Source organism: Mchenga conophoros, linkage group LG10 (assembly GCF_057382185.1).
Source record: "Mchenga conophoros isolate Kocher_MC1m ecotype Shallow Benthic linkage group LG10, M_conophoros_male_GT1.1, whole genome shotgun sequence".
Taxonomy (NCBI): domain Eukaryota; kingdom Metazoa; phylum Chordata; class Actinopteri; order Cichliformes; family Cichlidae; genus Mchenga; species Mchenga conophoros.
Genome location: NC_140535.1, coordinates 19,758,476 through 19,779,983, shown reverse-complemented (window position 1 = coordinate 19,779,983; position 21,508 = coordinate 19,758,476). Strand labels below are relative to the sequence as shown.

Below are 21,508 nucleotides of genomic sequence, written 5' to 3'. Positions count from 1 at the left end.
GTGTTCAGTGAGAAACTTAAATGGATTGTCGTGATGTGTTAAGTCATTTGCTCCTCAGGTGACTGCTGAATGTGGCTAGAACTGTGTATGTGTTTGCATGTGCGAGAGAGAGACAGAGAGAGTGCACGTGTGTGTTTATTTTCGTGCAGTGTGGTCAGCTGCGTAGGAGGTTCCCTGGAGAGGCAAAATGAAGAAGTCTTGTCGAAATTGAAGTGTCGAGTGCTGTGGCAGGAAGCTCAGTGTCAACAGGTTTACAAAGGAAATCTACAGAATCTATTTGAGGTCTAACCCTCGATCCAATATTTGTAGCTTTCTAAATATAAAAAAAATATTTCCAAGACCACAAATGTGAGAATATAAACCACTGAAACATCTGGATTTCCTTGCCAACCATCACTTACTCGTTTGTATTATCTGTCTCCTTCTTTCCTCTGGCATGTACTGTATCTTTCTCCATCTCTCTGCTGTCCTTGCTTACCCACCCACTCCTGCTAAATTCCTTATCCATCCTCCAGGCTTGCAATACAAAATACTCAGATTATGACAGGACGGGCTCTATCTGTGTCAGCGAGCACATCAACAACACCTTGACCCGCTACCGCTGGCTCATCAGTGCCCCAGCTGGCCCTGATGGCGTCACCAGTCCCATGAGGGAGGTGGACTTTGACACATTCTTTACATCCTCCAAGATGATCACATTGGATTCAGTCTACTTCCAAGCAGGCTCCAGGGTCCAGTGTGCTGCTAGAGCTGTTAATTCGAACGGGGATGAGGGCTTAGAGCTCAGCAGCCCCGTTGTCACAATCAGCCGGGTGGAAGGTGAGGACTGAAAAATGAATTAAATCTTATCTGGGCCTGATGTTTCCAGGTGTTTTTTGGAGAATTATTCTACAAGAATCGCAAAAACAAACTACTATACATTACAGCTTTGTTCAGTCGGGGCAACGTTTGATAAAAAAGGATTGGTATTCAATACTTGGACAAGATGCTGAATCCCCAGTCATCCCCGCACTCGTACTCACACTCCAATTAATGCATCAGAGCAAATGTGAGTGCTATATTAAAACTCCTTTGCCTCATTGACCCACATAAATGTTTGAATGAGGCTTTTATTAACAAAACTCTTTGAGTACTCAACATGGGTAGAAAAACATGTTCTTTAAGTACCATCATTGACAACACAGATGAAAATGATGAGCTGGAGACAAAGGTGGGTTGCAAAGCGGCTTGCATGCAAGTGGGAAGCAGCAACTGTACGCAGGCTGTGGCGGTCTAAATAGGGATCCCCATATAAGATTTGCAAGCTGGATCCACAGCTGAGCAATCCGCTGACTTGGGTCGGTACTGATATAAGGTGATTAAACTGCCTGAAGTTCAGTATTTTTATCTCTGAATTATGATTTAAATTATTTGACAAGTAGTCAGATCTGTAAGTAAAAATATTAATGCCAGCAAGGAAACTAAAAAAATAAAGGTTGTAATCACAATGGTACTTGAGCAAATTAAGTAAGTCTTATTGCTGTACTTAATTATAAAACAAAAAGCGCCTAATTGAGAAAACGGTCCGTGTCCTCTACATATGTTGTAGTTTTAAAGAATAATTTATTGGGTAATTGATGTAGTGGAATTTTATTGTAGCTGGTAAGATCTGAACCAATTTTACACATTGTTTAATTTGCAACTTTGTCCTATTTTAAAAGATTAATCAAGTGGCATACAGACACACACACACACACACACACACACACACACACACACACACCCACAGACCATTTTCATTGGTTACAATAGCCCTAATGAATCATAATCCAATGCAGCTACAAGCTATGTGCAATGAGAATGGGTCAGAGCTCTCACTCGTTTCTCAAATGGGAAAGAAAATAATAATAATTTTTGCTGTTGCTATGCTATCACTTATGCCGCACTCATTCCACCTACACATCCCAAATGGAACAAGTTCAGACTCACTCTCTCAGGGTGGTCACAGGGTATTCTTAGAAATATGGAAATCACTATATGACTCAGTAGTAGTTCGGGCAGGTTATGAACAGAAAGGGATTTAAGAGGATATTGCATTTGTAATGTGTAAAAAAAAAAAAAGAATAACTACATAAGGATTTATCACATGTAATTAGCTGTAAGCCATTGCCAGTTACTATATCTTGCTTTCTCTAATGTTTTGTAACTGTCTTGTGTCTATTCCTGTGTTTAGAATATCTCTTCTCTGCTCTTCTGTCATTAAAAGGTATGTGTCAACCACGCAAGATGGGCACTGTTGGTGCCGAGCCTTTCTCTGCCAAGCTACGCTACACTGGAGCAGACGACCCAAAACACCCTAACCTCATCAAAGTGACTGTCACCATGCCTCACATAGATGGTATGTAGGAGCTGAAGGCAGAGCTCGTACCACAGATGAAGTGAGGTGTAATGTAGTGTGTGTAATATTCACGTCTGGGGCTCCTCAGGAGCGTGACAGCCAGAATATAGATCTCGCCGGGTTGTACCGAACCTGTAGAAACCCTCCAGCACACCTGCTACTTAACAATCCTTTCTTGATTTTTAATCAGTTTCCTTCTGCTTCATCTTTTTACTTCTCCTTTTTTATGCCCACCCCTCACCCCCCATCAGTTTTAACTGTCTATATACTCTTTCTTTCCTCTGCATTACTTTTTTTTTTTCAATAATCGTTTCTCTCAGTTCAAATATCAAAGGTAGTTGGGCACGCTCAAAATCAAAAATGTCCTTGTCTGGCAGGAATGCTTCCAGTGATCTCAACTCGCCGCCTCACGAACTTTGAACTGACTCTCAGTCCCGATGGAACCCGGGTCGGAAACCACCGCTGCTCTAACTTGCTTGACTACACCGAGGTCACCACAGCTCACGGCTTCATCACTGCATCGACGGGCAGCCCTGAGAGCATGGGGGACCCTGCGCCATATCAGTTCAGCAGCTCTCTGCGGGGGAACAGCACACTGCGCTTCTACAGGAACCTCAACCTGGAAGCCTGTCTCTGGGAGTTCACCAGCTACTACCACATGTCTGAGCTGCTTACTGACTGTGGAGGCACCATAGGGACTGATGGACAGGTGAGTCTGTTTGCTTGTGTACCTTTCTCCACAATGCATAAATTCCAATCTGGGCTTTGCGTGTACATCTGTTTGACTGTTCTCCTTTGTGAGTGTTTGTGCTCACCTGTATGCGTGCTTGCCTGTATGTTCAGTTTATTTGCAGCCTTGTGAATGAGGAGGACACCCAGACTCAATGGCACCAGAGCTGTTTGCCTGCATTTTATGTCTCATTTGCTGTTTGTGTGTGTGTGTTTGCCAGTTTTATACACAAGCATTTGATTGACAGCTTTTAGTGTGAAGGTAAACACACACACACATAAAACACACACACTTATACAAAGAATTGCCAACCTGCCAGTCCGTCACTCATAAATACTCAATACTATTCTCAACACAGAGCACTAAAGCTTACATCCGCATGAAATCTCTGAGTCCTGGGCATCTACACCAATATCCCCAATTCTTAGTTACCTGAAAGCTTTTCTAAAGCTTTTTTTGGTACTTTTACTGGCTTTCTGTTGGACTCACTACCAAGTCAAGCACTACATTCAATTTTGGCAATGTGGCAATCTGTCATTTATGTGCTAACAAGCTTCCAGTTGCTGTTTTCTGTTGTTGCATCATTGCAGCAGATGTTGCAAATGTTGTGATGTTATAAGGACTATCCTCTTGCTTCCTGTTATTGTGGAGACAGACCCTTGCTCCCTTGCTCATGTCCTGCTGTTCGTTAGTGTTCCACTGGCTTTTTATCTGGGAGCTTCTTGCTGTTGATCAGACTGCTAAGTGTGTGTGTGTGTGTGTGTGTGTGTGTGTGTGTGTGTGTGTGTGTGTGTGTGAGAAACAGCGATGGAGAGGGAGAGAGAGAGATAGAGAGAGAGAGAAAGGGAATTATAGATGGAAACATGAATGTACTTGTCCCTAGTCATAGCATGCAGCAAACATCAATTAGCTGCACATGATGCAAGCCTTCCACTAGTGTCTAGTCCATGTCATTTGTAAGGTTCCTCAAGGACTGTGGAAAGACAAAAAGACAGGCGCTACCATGCAGCTGCTCATATCAAAGAGCACAGAAAAAAAATGTAATAACTCAGAAATCAAACTTTTGCCTGAGTTTTGGGTGAAAAAATCATGAGCTGTGATTTATTCTTGCTTTTTTTCAATAACAGCTTTGCTTTTCTGTGTAACTGCTAGGTTATTTTGTTCTTTGTGGAGTGCGTGTATTTGAAAAAGTGGAACTTTGAATGCCCAAGAAAAGTGCAAGAAAATGATTTTTCAAGAAAGTAAGGAAAGAATGGCTAATTTTAGGAAGCCATTGTAGTGAAATTGTGGACAGAGCGAGTTTGTTTCTCAATCAGCCAGCTTTTGATTTCCTTTTTCAACACTGGTTCAGTGCTTTGCATGTAAATGCTGTTTTAGAAATACGACTGGATTTTAAATCATCTGTCCTCAACTGACAAGCAAAAGTTGATCAGAAAAAGAAAAGACAGAACAAAATTTTTTTGTTACGGAATCATTTTTTGCTTCTCGTAGTTTCTCGCATCGTTTAATCTCCCCTCTGAATCCACTTCTGTTATTGACTATGCAAATCGAGTAATTTTCCCTTCAAGCCAAACAATGATAATTGACTACAGTTTCAGCTTCTGTCAAACTGAACTATTTTGTGTTTTTTTAAGGAATATAAAATAGTTCAAAAGCTGTGAAGTCAGACAACATTGCTAAAACAAAATTGGTGAACAGAGACACCTAGTGGTGATTTTGTTTTGTTGTTACCAGGGAACACTGGACATTGCATGTATCTTGTAGCAGCAGAAAAAGCAAAATGTAATTAAATCACTTTTAAATACTTGGAAACATCCTTCACATCTTTATTTCATCAATGATCAACATGAATTATAAGTTTTGAAGTGTTTGGAAAACCTTTAAAAAACAATGCAATCCCACACCAATGCCCACTGTGGTTCTTGGTGTACAACACAGGAGTTTTCTGCATCTCTGTAGAAACACTGAGTGGGAGTGAAAGAGTTCAAACATTAAACACCTTGTGGAGGAGAACAGTGTGTTCATCTGTTACATCTTCTCTGCACTTATTATAGCTTACCGACCTACAATCGCCCTTTAATCTGAAAAGATTTTACCTCTTTTCATCAATGTTGAGGATTTCTGTAGTGTCTTTTCACCCTTCAATTCAATAAGCTTGTTTCATTTTAAAAAAAATCAAATGACCAGTTCTTCATTGAAACATCTTTACAGGTGCTGAACCTGGTGCAGTCCTATGTGACCCTGCGTGTGCCTCTTTATGTATCGTATGTGTTCCACTCCCCTCTGGCTGCTGGTGGCTGGCAGCACTTTGATTTACAGTCCGAGCTGCGCCTCACCTTTGTGTATGACACGGCCATCCTCTGGAAGGATGGCATCGGCAGCCCCCCACAGGCAGAGCTACACGGTATGTCACCAAGACAGAAAGAATATTATAGCTTGTGTTTTTGTTCTTGCACAGGATACTCTCCACATCAACAAGACCAGCTCTTGCAAAATTCAGAATGTGTATATTATGTGTGTGTGTTTTTCAAGGTGCTTTGTATCCTATGAGCATGCGCATCAATGAGCAGGGACGTTTGGTGGTAAACTTCCATACCAAGGCTCACTTTAGGGGTCTGTTTGTGAGGTCTCATTCTTCTGGGAGAATAAAACGATCTGGTGAGACTGAAATGTTGTCATCGTATCAGAATTGTATTCTGGGACCATTATTTTAGTATAAAGTATAAAATTTGCTCTCAAAATTACCCTGCAGTCTCAATGTCATCCATGGTGATGAGTGTGGACCACACTGGCCTGACATTTAATCTGACCTTAGTGAGAAGTGAGCCCACCTACAACCAACCAGTCCAGCAGTGGACCTTCACCTCTGATTTTGCAGTAAGACTGCATGAAACGTTTAAATGCCACGATGTAATCTGAGACATGTAGTCTGTTTCAAAGCAGCTACAAGGGCAGATGCAGACTGATGTTTTTATATATCTCCCCGCTGCTGCATATAGGTGAGAGACTACTCTGGTACCTACACAGTGAAGCTGATTCCCTGTACAACATCCCAAAATATGGAATACACCGTTCCACCTGTATGCAGTCCCAGAGAACCCGTCACCTTTGATCTGGACATCAGATTCCAGCAAGTAAGTCAGCATCAGCTAAGATTAAGATTCAAGAGTGGCATGTTTCCTCGTTGTAGGAAGGATTTATTTATTTGTATTCATTTATTTATTCCATTCTCTGTCTCCAGCTGTAACTGGCAATCTGTCTTCTTTTATGATGCTATCACTTTCTAAATATGTGCATACATTTTTAGGTGAGTGATCCAGTTGCAGTAGAATTCAGTCTCAACACTCAGATGCTCTTGCTGTCCAAAAGAAGCCTATGGCTTTCTGATGGATCCATGGGTTTTGGACAGGAGAGTGATGTTGCCTTTTCTGAGGGTAAGGCCTATTAGGTCCCAAGATTTACAGAATTATACTAGTAGAACTATACTAGTCTAAAATATTTCACATTGCTTCTGTCAGTTTTGTAAAGGAAATGTTTACCTTACATGCAGACATAGGGTTGCTTCAAGTAAATGATTTGCTTTATATTATTAAAAGAAAATATCGTATGAGATTTTAATAAAAGCATTTAATTTAGAGTTTTGGTTTGGTTTGATTGAGAATAATTCTTAAAGCAGTGGCAGCAGATTATGCATCTATGGTTTCTTTTTTGGACAAAAATGACAATACAATTTTAAAAAAAGGTACGATTTAGATTTTACGTTTGTCTTTCCTCAGGTGATACAGTATACGGCCGTGTCATGGTGGACCCTGTGCAGAACCTGGGAAATTCTTTCTTCTGTAGCATCGAGAAGGTGTTCCTCTGCACAGGCGCCGATGGATATGTACCCAAATATAACCCGACCAAGTTTGAATTTGGATGCCTGGCAGACTCCCCTTCATTGCTGTATAGATTCAAGATTCTTGTGAGTATTCTTGTTTTCTAATGATAACATTTCATTATGCAAAATAACATTTAACAATCTTCCATCCCTTTTTGATTTTCAATCTAAAATACTCCACCAGGACAAGGCTCAGCCGGAGACTCGGGCACGGGCATTCGGCGATGTCAGTTTTAATGCTGTATTGGCAGCGGACGATCCATTGGCCATGTCACTCATCAGGCAACCAGGGTCTGATGGCTTTAGACTGGACTCTGCAGCCATGTTTCAGGTATCCTATATGTTAATGTTTCCTGAAGCCAACAGTTCATTTTTTGTATGAATCAAAAGCTACAGAAATAACCTGACTGACAAAGTTGTGAGGCCCTGCAACTTTGCAGGATATGAGGAGAATAACATAATCCTGATTATGCATTTGTGATACTTTTACTTGGAGGGATGTAAAAAATCTCAATCTTTAAGAAATTACTTAAATTAGGGCCAGTAGAAAACTGACTATAAATTGGCTATAGATACCAGATTTTCATTGCACTAGTTAAGTTTGAACAATTAAGGATTACAGTTTCTATTTTATTAGGTGTCTGGTTTTAGTCTTTGTGTCTTTTGCATCAAATTAAGGTGACTATAATTCTAAAAATATCCATCATTTTTACTGCTTCTTAGGTTGCTGCAGGTCGTGAATGGTACATTCACACCATCTACACAGTTCGCTCCAAGGAGAATGCTAACAGAGGGATTGGAAAACGCAGCTTAGAGTACCACTCTGTGACTTCCACAAGCAATGATGTGGCCTTGACCCCATCCAGTTCAAAAGGCCACCGCTGGAGGAGGTCAGCTGCCAATAAAGTTCCTGAAATCGCTGAAGATATTGGAGTGGATAAGAACCGTGGTACTAACATCATGCACATAGCTCTGGATCGCACCAAGCGTAGGCCAGTGGGGCCAAATGAACTCTTTGCTGATGGCCTGGAACCCAGGGAGCTGCATGCAGATGACGAAGAGGAGGGTCTGGTAACTGTGGTAGGGGCGCTGATCGGCCTCCTGCTAATTGTCCTCATTATTGTCTCCATCGTGCTGGTGCTCAGATCCAGACAGAAGGATGGGAAGGAAGGATGGAGGGAGGGCGTGCAGGAAGTGGTGAAAGGGTCTGTCAGTACAGAGCCCATGTTGGTGGTGAGGATGCAAGACTGCCGCAACAGCTCAGAGGTCTGAGCAATGAATGCACGGACAGACAGATGGACATGTAGGAAATATATGGGAGCTTTTATAAGTTTTTCTTTGGAATATCTTAAAAAATATATTTAAAAAATGGCATTAAATTGCTTTCATAACACCAAAACTCAAGAGTCATCACGTATGGTATTAAGTGTGCCTGTAAATGGGGGTGCGCTCTACAGTACAGAATATATACTTATCACTGCAACAGCAAAACAACAACATTTTTAAAAAAAAATTATTTAATACTCAGACTTGTCCTGCAAGTAGCGTAATACTGCTGTGCTCGCTGAGTGGCTTTGTGGTGTTAAAGTGCCTGAAGCAAATACATCCCTTCAGGACAGTCCCAGTCACCCAGTGAACATTTACGATAAAGCGTCACACAGGACAAGTCGAGAGCTTTAGCGCCGCGGGTGTACCTCCGGGAAAGGAGGCTAGATATTAACGATATGTGCATCAGAGGAAAGAATATTTCATCTCACAAAGAACGCTCTGATGTTTCCTTAAAAAATATGAATGATAAACTATCCCATCATTTCTGCAGTATGCTGAGGATAAAATAGGTTAATGTACACATGCTGTGCAGCTGAGGTTGTTAGAAACTCCATCCACTGGTGGGAGATAATAGAAAACAAAAGGTAAATACTGGACTTCTGTGAACTAAGTGTTTGGCTGCAAAACTTTTGCTGTATGAGCACATTCATGTTAAATCTGGGGTGAACTGTGCCTTTAAGCCTACAGTTTAGTCTTAAGATATTTGTTGGGGCAGTCATAAAGACAAGATGGCACCACTTGTGTTTTATCTGTGAATTAAACCTTGCAAAACTCTTATTATCAAACTCCAGGAATTGAAAACAACTACTGATATAATTTAATGTTTAATCACCAGCTAAACTTTTTTTTTATTCCTCCACCATATCTACTGTTCCTCATCATGTTTACCATATACCGAAGAGTGTTTTCCTGCATGTATTTGGCATCTCTGTTGCTCCTTTTTATTTTAGTTTTTTAAATATTACTAGTACAGTTTTGACACTTTAGTTTTCAGCTCATCGCTGCGTCTGATAGCACAATGTTCACTGCTGTCACTGCTATCCTCACAGTGTTGTTGCTCTGTGTTTTTCTAATACTTTCTGTCATTTTGAGGGTTTTTTGTTTGTTTGTTTCTTTATTTAACACTGATTGAGGTACATTTGTAACGAGACACTCATCTCAGGAGTTATTTCTTTTACAAAGAATGGACTGTGTGTTATAACACAATTTACTACTGCTGACTGGAGAGCTCTCAAGAGCCACTTTCAACGTGTGTGTTACACTGCTAATAAGTGTGGTGCTGTGAACATTCAAATACTGTATCCATATCCAATGACTTAATCCCCTGCTCTTCCCACATTATGTTCATATTACTTGTCACTAGTGTTGTGTGGGATTTCAGTGTTCTGACTCATTTTGTTTTTCCCAAACAAATGATGCAAAGAAAATAGCTGCTCACAGATCAGTATGTCACTATGGAAAATATCACATTTGAGACTTTTGATATAATCTCATAATTTTGTCGATGTCACTGGTGAAGGTTCTTGTTTATATGTATTGTTAAAACTATGTCTTACTCTGCTATGAATATACGACATGCTGATGTAAGTGTTCCTGAATATTTGTCTTCTTATGGTGTTGTTAGTCATCCTTGTATAATTATTTCTACTATTCATCAGGGTTAGTTGATGTGCTGGACATGAGCCGGAAAGCAGCTGAGGTGTGAATCCTCGAGGTATGTCAGGATTTATACATCTGATTGCCAGCTGCGTATGTGTTTGTATTTTTCTATTTTTCGTTTCCTTTTTTAATTCTACCCTGATGAACTTGGAAATAACACCATATTTGGTATCAAATGCACTTTTCTGCATCGCCTCCCTCACACGCCACTACTAGCTATGCAATGTAATGTATACCCCACAGCCAGTTATTCCCATAATATGACAAATTTAGCACAATCAGACTTGATATTTACTTTGTGTCTTTTTATGAATGGGTTTTTATGTATATGTATTTAAGAATAAATACTGTTTACCGGTGCCTTTTGTTATTTTCATTGATTTAATCAGTACATTTAGGTTTAGAGGTGGGGTGGATCATATGAACTTTAGCGGCTTTGATACTCGATTTGACTTCACTGCTTTGAGACTGAGAATGCTTTCCCCAAATTTGTCTCTGTCATGTTAAAATCATCTGTTTTACTGGTTTATGTTCATAGAAACAAAAACATATAGTGGAGGAAGTAATTATTTGATGCCCTGCTGAATTTGTAACTTTGCTTACTTATAAGGAAATGAACTCTCTCTCTCGTTTTTATAGTAGTTGATAGAATATCAATTAAAACTAAAAAAAAAAACACACATTACATATAAGTTGGTAATTTATTTGCATGTCTTTGAGCAAAAAAAGTATTTTATCTCCAAGCAAAACATGACTTAAAGCTTGGTGCAAAAACCATTGTTGGCAAGCTTAGCAGTAAGATGTGTCTTGTAGTTGGTCATCAAGTTTGCACATATCTCAGGAGGGATTTTGGCTCACTCCTCTTTACTGATACTCCCTTAATCCTTCAGGTTTCTTGGCAGCCACTTGGCAACTTGAAGCTCCAGGTCTGGAGACCCTAATGCGCTTCTTCTTTAGGCCACTTCTTTGTTGCTGAAAAAAAACATCCATCACTAACCCATCTTCAGTGTTCCGGCTGAGAGTAGGAGGTTCTCGTCCAAGATTTTACACTACATTCCCCCGTCACTAGTCCCTCAATGCGGTCGACGTATAACTTGACCAGAAAATCAACCCCAAAGCATAATGATTCCACTTCTGTGGACTTGACTGAGGGGATGGTGTTCTTTGAGTCACACTCAGCAGTTCTCTTCCATCAAACATGATGTGTCAAGTTGATTGCAAGCTGATCGAGTAGAGCTCGATTTTGGTTTAATCTGACCATAGTACTTTCCCACAACAATTCTCTGAATCGTTTAGGTGTTCACTGACAAACTTGAGTTGGGCCTGTACATGCGCCTTCTTAAATGGGGGACCCTGCGGACGCTTCAACATTTCAATCCAGTTATTCATGTTATACAGGAAAACATGTTACCAGTGGTATTCTTGGTGGCTGTGGTCCCAACTGCCTTGAGATCATTAAGCTGCTCGCTTGTAGTTTGGGCTGATTCGTCACATTTCTCATAATCATCCTCACCCCATGAGGCAAGGGCTTGCATTGGATCGCCAGACTGAGGGCGGCTGATAGCCATTTTATACTTTTTTCATTTACAAAGAATCACACCAACAGTCACCATCTCACCAAGCTTCTTGATGATGGTCTTCTGGTCTATCCCAGTCTTTTGCTGCTCTACAGTCTGGTCCCGAAGTCCTTTGGTCTTACCCATGATGGGGGGAGAGGTTGGAAGATATTTATGCTGTGAATAGGGGTGATTTATACACATAATGAGTTGAGATCAGTACTATCTCTATTTAATTGACTGATTAATTGATTAACTGTAATCTATGTGCCACGTGGGCACACAACCAATTGGTGGGAGCCAGTATTCTGGCTGGGTTGTTGGGGATCAAATACTTATTTCACTCAGTGGCATGAAAATCAATTTTTATATAATGTGTTTTGGTTCTAGATTTCTAGTTGATATTCTGTCTCACCATTAAAGTGAAACTACCACAAAAATTAGGGACTATTTCCCCCACTGTACTAGTAATTTTCCATTTGCTATCACAGACTTAAGAGCTTATTTGGACTGGTGAGTAATAAGTTAAAGTAGCTCAGTTAGCAGCTGACCTGTAAGCACACACATTGTTAATTCACCTTCCTAGGCAAAGTAGGAACGATTAAGAAGGGAAAAAATGGCACAATTATGACTGTCAGTGAAATGAGTTAGGCTCCACAATGTCTGTAGGGGAAAATGTTTTAAATGCTCCTCTGGGAAGCAGTAAAATAAAAGTGCAATTTGTGATTTCTTAGATTGAAGACTATGGTTCATTTGACTGCTGCGCCAATAAAGGGTATATAATTGAAATACAATTGAATAGAGAGAGAGAGTGAAAACTGATTGGCTGAGAGCGAAAGCGACACTGCACAAATGTGCCCACTTCCCTCCCTCCATCCTCTTCCTTCACTTCCTGCAGTGGCAGTTCTCCGCTGCTGGTTGGTTTGTAAACATGGCGACTGCTGGTGCATCTGGAGATGACCTGAGGAAGGAACTGACATGTGCTATTTGTTTGGACTTCTTCAAGGACCCCGTTATTCTGAAATGCGGCCATAATTTCTGCCGCTTTTGCATCTGTATGCACTGGGATGAAAATGGCGGAGACTATGGGTATCAGTGTCCTCAGTGCCGAACGGTAAGTTAATACATTATATACGCCTTTTTGTTTTTCTTTTTTGAACCTCGTCTGAAGGTAAATACAATAACACGGCGGTGCCAGTGTTTCTTCCAATGTCTTTTTTTTTTTCTTTTATAAATATCTACGAGAAATAACACCGCGTGTTTGGCTACTGCTTTTAAAATAACGGATACCTACGCAGTGCATTTTGCAGTTGCTAGGATAGCTGGTTGTTGTTGTTGGGGTTTTTTTTTCCTCCTTCCCTTAGCTAACGATAGTCAACCTGTCAACACATGAGCTGGCAGGTTAAAAGCTTAGCTCCAAAAATGATATGATGTACGCAACCTTGTGCTTGGTTAGTCGTCCTTAGCTTCTTTCTTTATTCCGTCAGGTGTTCAACAAGAGGACTTTCACTAAAAACTATCTGGTGCAGAACTTGGTGGCCAAACTGGACGATCTGGAGTGCCTGGGTGCTTGTCCTGCCCCCTCCAAGCCTGTGAAATTTGGTGAAAAGTGTGAGCATCATGGTGAAGAGCTGAAACTCTACTGCCAGACCGATAAGAGGCCTATCTGTGTTGTCTGCAGGGAATCTAGATCACACAGGTTGGGTTTTATGATTGACTTTACAAATATCACACCACAGCTCTGTGCCCTGAAAAGATTTTATTAATGACAGATATTAGTACACTGGACAGTATGAACCAGATTTTTAGGAATAATAAGGGGGCGATGTAAAAAGCACCATTTTCATCTTATGTTTTGTCTGCCATGCTTAATGGTATTACCTTAATATTAGCAGAATAATTTCACATTTTTACTTTTAGTTTGTGGCTTTGTGGGGTTTTTGTTGTTTTTGTTTTTTCAATCCTGTATCGCCTAAATAACTTTCAAGCATTTACTAATGTAACCAGTATCATTGGAAATTGGGACCCATAGCATGACTGGCAGCTGCTTATGACCCCACACCAAGCTTGGGAAGCACTGCAGTATATCTGCATTTCATAGTAAGATCCCAGGAGGGTTGTAGAATGAGGTTTTTGGCACTAATGTACCCAAGACTCATTTGGAATAGAATTCAACTTTATGGTCATTGCACACATCACAGGTACAAGGCAACGAAATTTGGAAGCATCATTGTGAATGCCTAGTGTACGAGTGTCCATCTGTGAATTAACTTTAGTTTGAGACCAGTATTGAGGAGGGGCAGCCACACAGTGTGCAATGACCTCAGCAAGACATTAAGCCAGCGGTCCCCAACCTTTTTTGTGCCACGGACCAGTTTATGCCCGACAATATTTTCATGGACTGGCCTTTAAGGTGTCGTGGATAAATACAACAAAATAAAACTAGTACCGGTACAGAAAAAGAGAATTTATTCATAAAACACGTGAAAAGACGCAGGATAACAAAATAACGCTGAAAACAGATTAAAAACCCTGAAAACTATACATTTCACACCTGAGCCTCAACTCTCGCGGCCCGGTACCAAACGACTCACGGACCGGTACTGGTCCGAGGCCCGGGGGTTGGGGACCGCTGCATTAAGCGACTTATAGCAAGGGCAGACAAAGTGGGTGGGGCTAACACATAGATTATATAGAGGATGTACCTCTGAAAAGTGAAGCCAATGCAAAAGTGCTTTAAACATTTTATTTAAATATGCACTGGGGCATGTTGGTTATGGTTCTAAAAGACTTCCCATCTTTTAGAGCTCTATAGGGAAAACTTCCCTCTGCCACAACTGTTAATCATTTTCTCCTGCATTTCTGGGTTTGGTTGCTCAATTCAGGTCATACTGTAGGCGAAACAAATTTCTTTAACTACATTTAAGTAGAGGAAATGCTGATTATCCAAAATAAGCTAACTTGTCAATGAGCATGTGGTGGTACCTAGGCAACCAGAGCCTGGAAAGTCTACTAGTCAACTACAAAGTGTCTGCAAAAAAGCAACTTAAAAAGTATCTTTATCTTCAAATAACTGTTCAGAACTTTGTTTAAAAGAGTTTTATAAATAAAGTTATTATAAACAACTCGAGGATGAGTGCATTGGTGCTTATGTGGACACGCCTTTAGCTGACCAAATGCACATGATATGAGCCACATGATAAGCTTTACAAATGTGTACTATGGTTTTTGTTTAAACTTCCACCTATAAATGATTCTCTCTCTGTGTGGGTGGGTGTGTGGGGGTGTGTGTGGGTGGAACTTCTACTAAAAGAATATAAAAGTATAACAGACAATTTGAATAACCTAATAATTCAAATAGCCTCGTCTAACCTGCTCCTCAAAATAACTTACTCTGCTTTCACTTCTGCAAACTCTCTACAACTTCCTGTCAACTCCTGCAACTTAGTCTTTCTGAAAGACACACACACTGTTTAAACCTCTGAATACAATATCAATGCTGTAAATTATATTATTAATGCAATAGTAATGATGATTATTTACCAATAGCAGTAAAATAATTTCCCTGCTCCACAAGATCCACAAATATAAGCTATGTTCAAATCCCAGTGTAAAACTGGGACATCTGGCCTTCCATTGCATGCATATGGGTTTTTTGTTTTGTTTTTTTTTTCTAAATAAACAGAACAGCTGGTAATCCCTTTTACAAGAAAATACAGATTTACAATTACAGACCCTACAGAGTAGCCTGCCACATTCTGAAATGTTAAGGATAATTAATTACGCTAATATCAATGTTGGCCTGATTTCATTAGAGAATGCTCAGATTAACAAAGGATTTATTCCACTTTACCTCGACTATATCTGTATTCATAATATGGAGCATATACTTAATGCAGAGGATGGTCTCAAAATTGGAAGCAGTTTGTTCGCACTAAACAAAACAACTACCATCTTCATCTCATGCGGCCCTCCTGGCGCCAGCTGGATGCTCAAGGCAAAAGCTGAATAACAAAATTCTCCTTGGATAACAAGACTGACTCTCTCCCCCACCCCAAGGCCACCCGCATCGACTAAAGACTGTTGACTTTTGCCTGACTGGGTGAAGGGACACTCTCTCTCGGCTGAACACAAATGTGCACTGACACAGACCTACGCTCAATTACACCAGACCCTACACCAATTTCCCTCAGGATGAATAATTTGTACACAGAAAATTTTACCTTTCGAAAACTTATTGGATTTGTGAGCTCAACTTGACTGTGTATAACTGATCAGTATTTATATTTTATTTATTGAAGCACATGCTCATGAGTCCATAAGTTACACACAACATTGCACACATTTGTAAAGCTTAGTTTATGCTTGTGGATCATATCATACACTTTTACAACCCTCTTGAGGCAAATTTGTCTCCATATTGATGTCATAGCCTTCACTTTTGTAATCTGTCGGAGACCTGATGTGACACGAATAATGTTCATTGATTAAAGTGAAAGATGACTGAAACCTAAAACTGATTGTGGCTAGTTCCTGTCTTAGGTATTTACGAGTCACTTTTTAAACATTATTCATATAACTAAAAAAGGACTCGCTGAAAACTTTCAACCATTCTAATTCACTATGAGAGGTTCTAAAACTGCTATTTTTCTGTCATAGCAGTTTCCCAGTTAATTCAAACAACAAACTCTTTATAAACGACACACTGTGCAAAACAATCATATGATTTGTGTTTATTTGTTCCTTTTTTTTTTTTATCCTCAGATGAGGAATTGTGTAAAATAACATTTGCTCTGTTGGATAATTATATTGTGGAAAGTTAATCCATTGGGATTTGTAAGAAACACAATCTAAACATCTGTCTGAAAGGAAGTTCTAGATGACACAGTGAGTCCAATGTTTATTTATTTTTGATTAAAACAAATTGTTCTGTAACATGCTGAGTGTTTCGTTTCAGACACCATGATGTGGCACCAGTGCCAGAAGTTGTGACTGACATGAAGGTAGCAGTATTATTATTATTATTATTATTATTATTATTATTATTATTATAATTATTATTATTATTATAATAATATATTTTTTTTATTTTTAAGTAGTCTCCTATTATGTATTGGTAACCTAGACTCTTATTTACTGCATCTCTAATATTTGCACTGTTGCCCTGCTTTCCTGACTACATGTCTTCCTGTACATTTGTTACAGATGGAACTGAAACTGAGGCTATTGGAGCTCAACTGGCAGAAGTCTCAATGTGTAAAAGTTGTTACGGCTGATGAGCTCACTAAAAGTGAACTGAGGGTATGGAATGACCGTTCTTACTTGCTCTGTTTGTGAACTTGGTGTTCAAGTGGCCATTTTTTGCATATTGCATGCAAACATTCAGTTGTGCACGGTGAAATTTTAGTGGACTGCTGAACATGCATTTCTTGAGCATTCGTCTTGAAGTTATGTTAACATTATAGTTCTGGTCAGTCAATATTATTTTGGGGTTTTTTTTGTTTTTTGTTGGGGGGTAAGAGCCTTGTCAGGATGACTCTAGCAGATTCTCAGTTCTGTTTATAACGCTTTGCTCAGGCTGACGTGCTTGTTTGCACAAATGACTCTGCCATATTATTTGGAAATGCATGGTCACATTTAAAAGTTGACTTAAACCACAGATCGTGTGTCATTTATACTTTAAACCAACAGTGTCGTTGTTTGTGGTAGGCATCACTAGAACTGCAATGTGACCAGCATTGGGTATAATGCGTTACTGTAATTAAATTACTTTACCACTGAAAAAGTAGAGTAACTGATTACTGTTCATTTTTAGGTATTTTAATTAGTTACTTACAATGTACTTGCATTACATTGTAAAATTAAAACTCGCTGAATATCATTTAATTTCAATAATTTATCTTCTAAACGTAGAAGTAAACTCTGCCGCTTTAACATCGCTGTAGTCCAGGTGCACGTCATTTCGTGCCAGTTTGCTGCGTAGTCGTATTCTAAAGCGGAAGATGTCGGACTAGGCTGAAGCGAGTGGCTGTTTTATGAAATGGACATATTCCTGTCTCTTCACTCGTCTGAAACAAGCAGACAAGAACATTACAGTAAGGTGTAAGCTATGTCCTGGGGAGGGGGGAAAAAAAAAAAAAAAATCAGCCGCTGTTAATACCAGGAGTGATCTACTGAAGCGCCTGACACGAGAGCAGAGACGAACACTTCTGACTGATCCTTGTTCATCATCCATGGATAACACCGCGGCAACTCCTGCTAAGCAGGCAAAATTAGATTTTACTTCAGCAGCACAGAAAGCATCTGAAGGTGAGCTTAAAAAATGATTGCAGGCTACATTGTGGAAGAGATGCTACCGCTGCGTACTGTAGTCTCAGTCTTTAAACTCTTTAAATAATAACTTTATTTTATTTATTTATTTATTTTAATTTCTATTGTTTGTCCACTCAAGGTTTATAGGGTTTTTAAGAAGTGTTGTAATCTCCCAGTTCTTTTAATCTTTGGGCTGAAGGAAGGACAATACTCGGTGTATAAATGCTCAATCAACAATCATTTATTTCCATACAATTCAACACACAGAGCATTAAGACGTCCGGACGGGAGAGATGCGGCCAGAGGGTTAGGCACATGTCTCTCAAAATGGTGGCGATTTTCACAGACTTTTATAGCTTCTGACAGCCCCACCTAGTCATAAAAGCTACATCTTCACATGTTTTTCTACTTCTTAGCGAGACTGGCTCCTGACCTTGCCTCCCTGTCTTCCTGCAAAGGTGGGGGTATAGAATGTGGTTTATCTCTTCTGCCCTAGACTCAGAGTCTCCTTTCTCTTCATGATTCAGCAATAAAACATGTCAAGAACACAGTGTGAGACATTCACAGCAGATCAAGGATACAGAGTGATGCAAATTTATCTAATAAACTAATATGTGAATATGTTCTGTTAACTCAAGAGTATAATGAGAACTAGACTACATACACAGCACACCATCTAAACTAAAGGATAATACATGTCCTACAACTGTTAACATAATTCAACTACATTGACTATGGTCATAAAATGACATGTTTTACTCATAATCTTCACAGAAGTATTTAGTTTAATTACTTATTGAGTAATTAAGTAACTTTCCCGACACAGTAATTAAGTATTTTAAATACAATATTAAGTAATTACTTAAAGTAACTTACCCAACACTGAATGCGACACATTTATCTTATACTTTTCTTTTGCTCTAGTTGAAAAAGCAGAGACTCAAGGAAAAGATTGAAGCAGACGTCGGTGCCTTGGTCCAGTTTTTGCTGGACGAGAGGGACTCGCTGCTTGAGAGCCTGGACGCTGAGGAAGTGGCCACCATGGCTGTTATAGATGATAACTTGAAGACTGTGGAAACGGAAGCAGCAGCTGTGGACAAAGCTATAGCAGCTATCCACAGCCAGATCAATGGAAAAACTAACTTTGAGGTCAGTTGACTTCAAAGTTTAACTTGTAAATTGTCAGACCATGGCTATGACATAAGAGTTGGATAACGTTATTGCTGAGTTCCCCATCCCAAACCCTTTTGCTTCAAAAAGGATAAAGCAGTATTCTTAAGAATGAGACTGTCTTAAATACAGCTTTGGCAGGCCTGTAACATTCCTTTTTATCAGGCTTCTTCTGTTAAAAGCTGCACTATTGCCTTTACCTTTTTGTGTTAATGCAATCATGCTGCCTATGACAAACATGTGCCCCCTTTTATTTAAATTTTTTTTAAACTGTACGCAAAAGTGAAAATGCTTGTTTATAACTGGGTGATAATCATACATTTTAAAGCTGAAATAAAAGCACAGCCATTGTCTTTAGGTTAACAATGCGATGGGAAAATTTGGTGCACAGAGTTGTAGTTATAAAATTAGACCTAGGAACACGCCCCTAGTCAACCAGAGTAGCCTTAAATACTGTTTACTGTAGATACTCAGGAGCCCAAATTGTTGTATTTAAATATCACATGGGAAGTCAAACGTGAAGTAAAACCCCACCAGCAAATAGCCGCCATCATCCAACATTCTTTATTTTGACAAGCTTCTCCAAATTACCATTAAAAGCAGAGTTGCTGTGGATGTGAGCATACTGCGTGGCCATTCATCATGCAAAGCCAAACGGTCATGAAACTGGTCTGATTTCATATTCTTATAAAAGGACTTTAAATATTAATTTGTGATAAACTGCAGACACCCTGATGACAGTTTACCACTGTGCACTAAGGATTAAGGATCAAAGCGTCCTTAAAATGGCATATGGGCACATGGGGCTGCTCAAAGCAACAGAAATGTTATGAAACTTGTTTGTTAGGGTTTGAATTATACATTAAACCACAAATTAAGTATATTCTTTCTTTTCTTCCCCCCCTGCAACAGAGCCTTGCTGAGACATTTAATGAGTAAGTAGCTTTTTGTTCATTTATTACAAAAATGCTTTACAAAAACCCAGCATGTTAATTTCCATGTTTCTTCTGCAGAGTTGTACAGTGCAAGCCTTTCACCTCTTTGGAGCCGGTTAACTGTCCGACAGAATTTACAGACTTCTCAGGGCCCTTTCAGCTCATCATGTGGAAAAAGATGATGCACGTGCTGCACACCAGTAAGTTGAAGAATAATGTACTGTTAGTGCTTAAGAGATGCTATATTTGAACTGTAAGACAGATTTTTAGGCATGAGGTTGGGCATTTTCAGCCTAAAGCTTGCTGGATGGTGAATATATTAAAGTCTCTAAAGAAACTGCAGTAATGCAGGTTAACTTTTCTGCATGCTTTCTTTTTGAAACGGGTTACTGTCTAATAGGGCTGCAATTAATGATTCTTTTTGATAGTCAACTAATCTACCTTTTTTTTTTTTTTTTTTTTTTTTCCTGCACACAGACTTTTATCAGTCCTAATAAGGATATGATTTTTATCAGCATACAAATGATTATATTTCTAAGCACAAATGACAATATAAAAAAATATCAATTTCAGCAGGCAGTTTGTCTACCAAGTCTGCTCTTTTAAAAATGTAGTATCAGGTCAGCTTAAGACTAATGTGATTTAATCTGTCATGGCGTCTCCATAGTGCCCCAGAACCTCACCTTGGACCCAGACACCGCTCACCCGAACCTGCTTATCTCGGACTTTGACACCAAAGTGGAGGAGGGCCGTGTCCGCAGCCAGGAGCCAGACCTGCCTGCCCGCTTCAATCGGTTCTGTGGCGTCCTCTCCACAGCCCAGTATGCTAGTGGCCAGCACTACTGGGAGGTGGATGTGAGGGACAAAGGTGTGTGGTACCTGGGAGTGACCACAGAGTGCAGCAACAGGAAGGGCTTCGTCAGCCTCACACCCTCCGCAGGATACTGGAGCCTGTGCCTGCAGGACCGGCTGTACGCCAATGGGGAGGACGGACGCATTCCAGTTGCCGACTACTGGAATTCTCCTCGCGTGGGTGTGTACCTGGACTATGACAACGGGCGTCTTAGCTTCTATGATGCTGTAACAATGAAGAGGCTGTACATGTTTGACACCTGCTTTGAGGAGCCTGTCTACCCTTTCTTCAGCCCAGGGAAAAATGACCCAGGCAGCAGACTGCAAATATGCCACTATTACTGAGAGTTTAAACAAGTTTAACGCCTGCGTGTTCATTTCTGCCTGTTGGCAAGGCTTTATCTCATAGATCAGGCTGGAGTGATAGGCTGATGTTGACCCTTGAAGTCATGTATGCTTTTGAGTTGTCTTACTGGTTTTTAGAAAGTACATTTTACATTGAATAAAAAGTACCAGGTGTACACAAATTTGGTAGTTTTCAACTTGGACACACACTGTAGGCTCATACCACCTCCTTTGGCTGGGGGTTTGGAGAAGTGCTTTGCTATTCATCACTGTGTCTGCTGGGTTGCAGATGCCTCGGATGCTCTTGTTGTTCAGAGCATATTCAGTGCTGTTATCCCGTTAGCAACAACTATGCCATACTTC

General features: G+C 40.0%; 2 protein-coding genes across 3 annotated transcripts in view; both read left to right on the top strand.

Annotated features, from left to right (window-relative positions):
- frem2a (FRAS1 related extracellular matrix 2a) overlaps positions 1-10,334 on the top strand; it is a 72,873-nt gene extending 62,539 nt beyond the window's left edge. For both annotated transcript variants that reach the window (XM_085289177.1, XM_085289175.1), the window contains 11 exons: positions 516-819; positions 2,246-2,377; positions 2,755-3,086; positions 5,319-5,511; positions 5,640-5,765; positions 5,860-5,984; positions 6,107-6,241; positions 6,415-6,541; positions 6,884-7,071; positions 7,172-7,318; positions 7,711-10,334. In XM_085289177.1, coding sequence (XP_085145303.1) covers positions 516-819; positions 2,246-2,377; positions 2,755-3,086; positions 5,319-5,511; positions 5,640-5,765; positions 5,860-5,984; positions 6,107-6,241; positions 6,415-6,541; positions 6,884-7,071; positions 7,172-7,318; positions 7,711-8,259 — 2,358 coding nt within the window. In that variant the 3' untranslated portion in view covers positions 8,260-10,334. The remainder of the gene's footprint in view (positions 1-515; positions 820-2,245; positions 2,378-2,754; positions 3,087-5,318; positions 5,512-5,639; positions 5,766-5,859; positions 5,985-6,106; positions 6,242-6,414; positions 6,542-6,883; positions 7,072-7,171; positions 7,319-7,710) is intronic.
- Positions 10,335-12,402: 2,068 nt separating this feature from the next.
- On the top strand, positions 12,403-21,327 carry trim47 (tripartite motif containing 47). Its single transcript, XM_085289174.1, has 8 exons — positions 12,403-12,645; positions 13,019-13,230; positions 16,489-16,534; positions 16,737-16,832; positions 18,768-18,992; positions 19,926-19,948; positions 20,027-20,148; positions 20,616-21,327. The coding sequence occupies exons 1-8, from the start codon at positions 12,463-12,465 to the stop codon at positions 21,143-21,145; spliced, it is 1,437 nt and encodes a 478-aa protein (XP_085145300.1). The 5' UTR covers positions 12,403-12,462; the 3' UTR covers positions 21,146-21,327.
- The last annotated feature ends 181 nt before the right edge of the window (positions 21,328-21,508 follow it).

What these genes read in the sequence shown, in the direction of transcription:
- trim47 (XM_085289174.1), top strand. Translation starts at nt 12,463, where the DNA reads ATGGCGACTGCTGGTGCATCTGGAGATGACCTGAGGAAGGAACTGACA. An exon ending in AAGTTGTGACTGACATGAAG is followed by an intron (nt 16,535 to 16,736) that starts GTAGCAGTATTA and finishes CATTTGTTACAG; the next exon opens with ATGGAACTGAAACTGAGGCT. An exon ending in ATGGAAAAACTAACTTTGAG is followed by an intron (nt 18,993 to 19,925) that starts GTCAGTTGACTT and finishes CCCCTGCAACAG; the next exon opens with AGCCTTGCTGAGACATTTAA.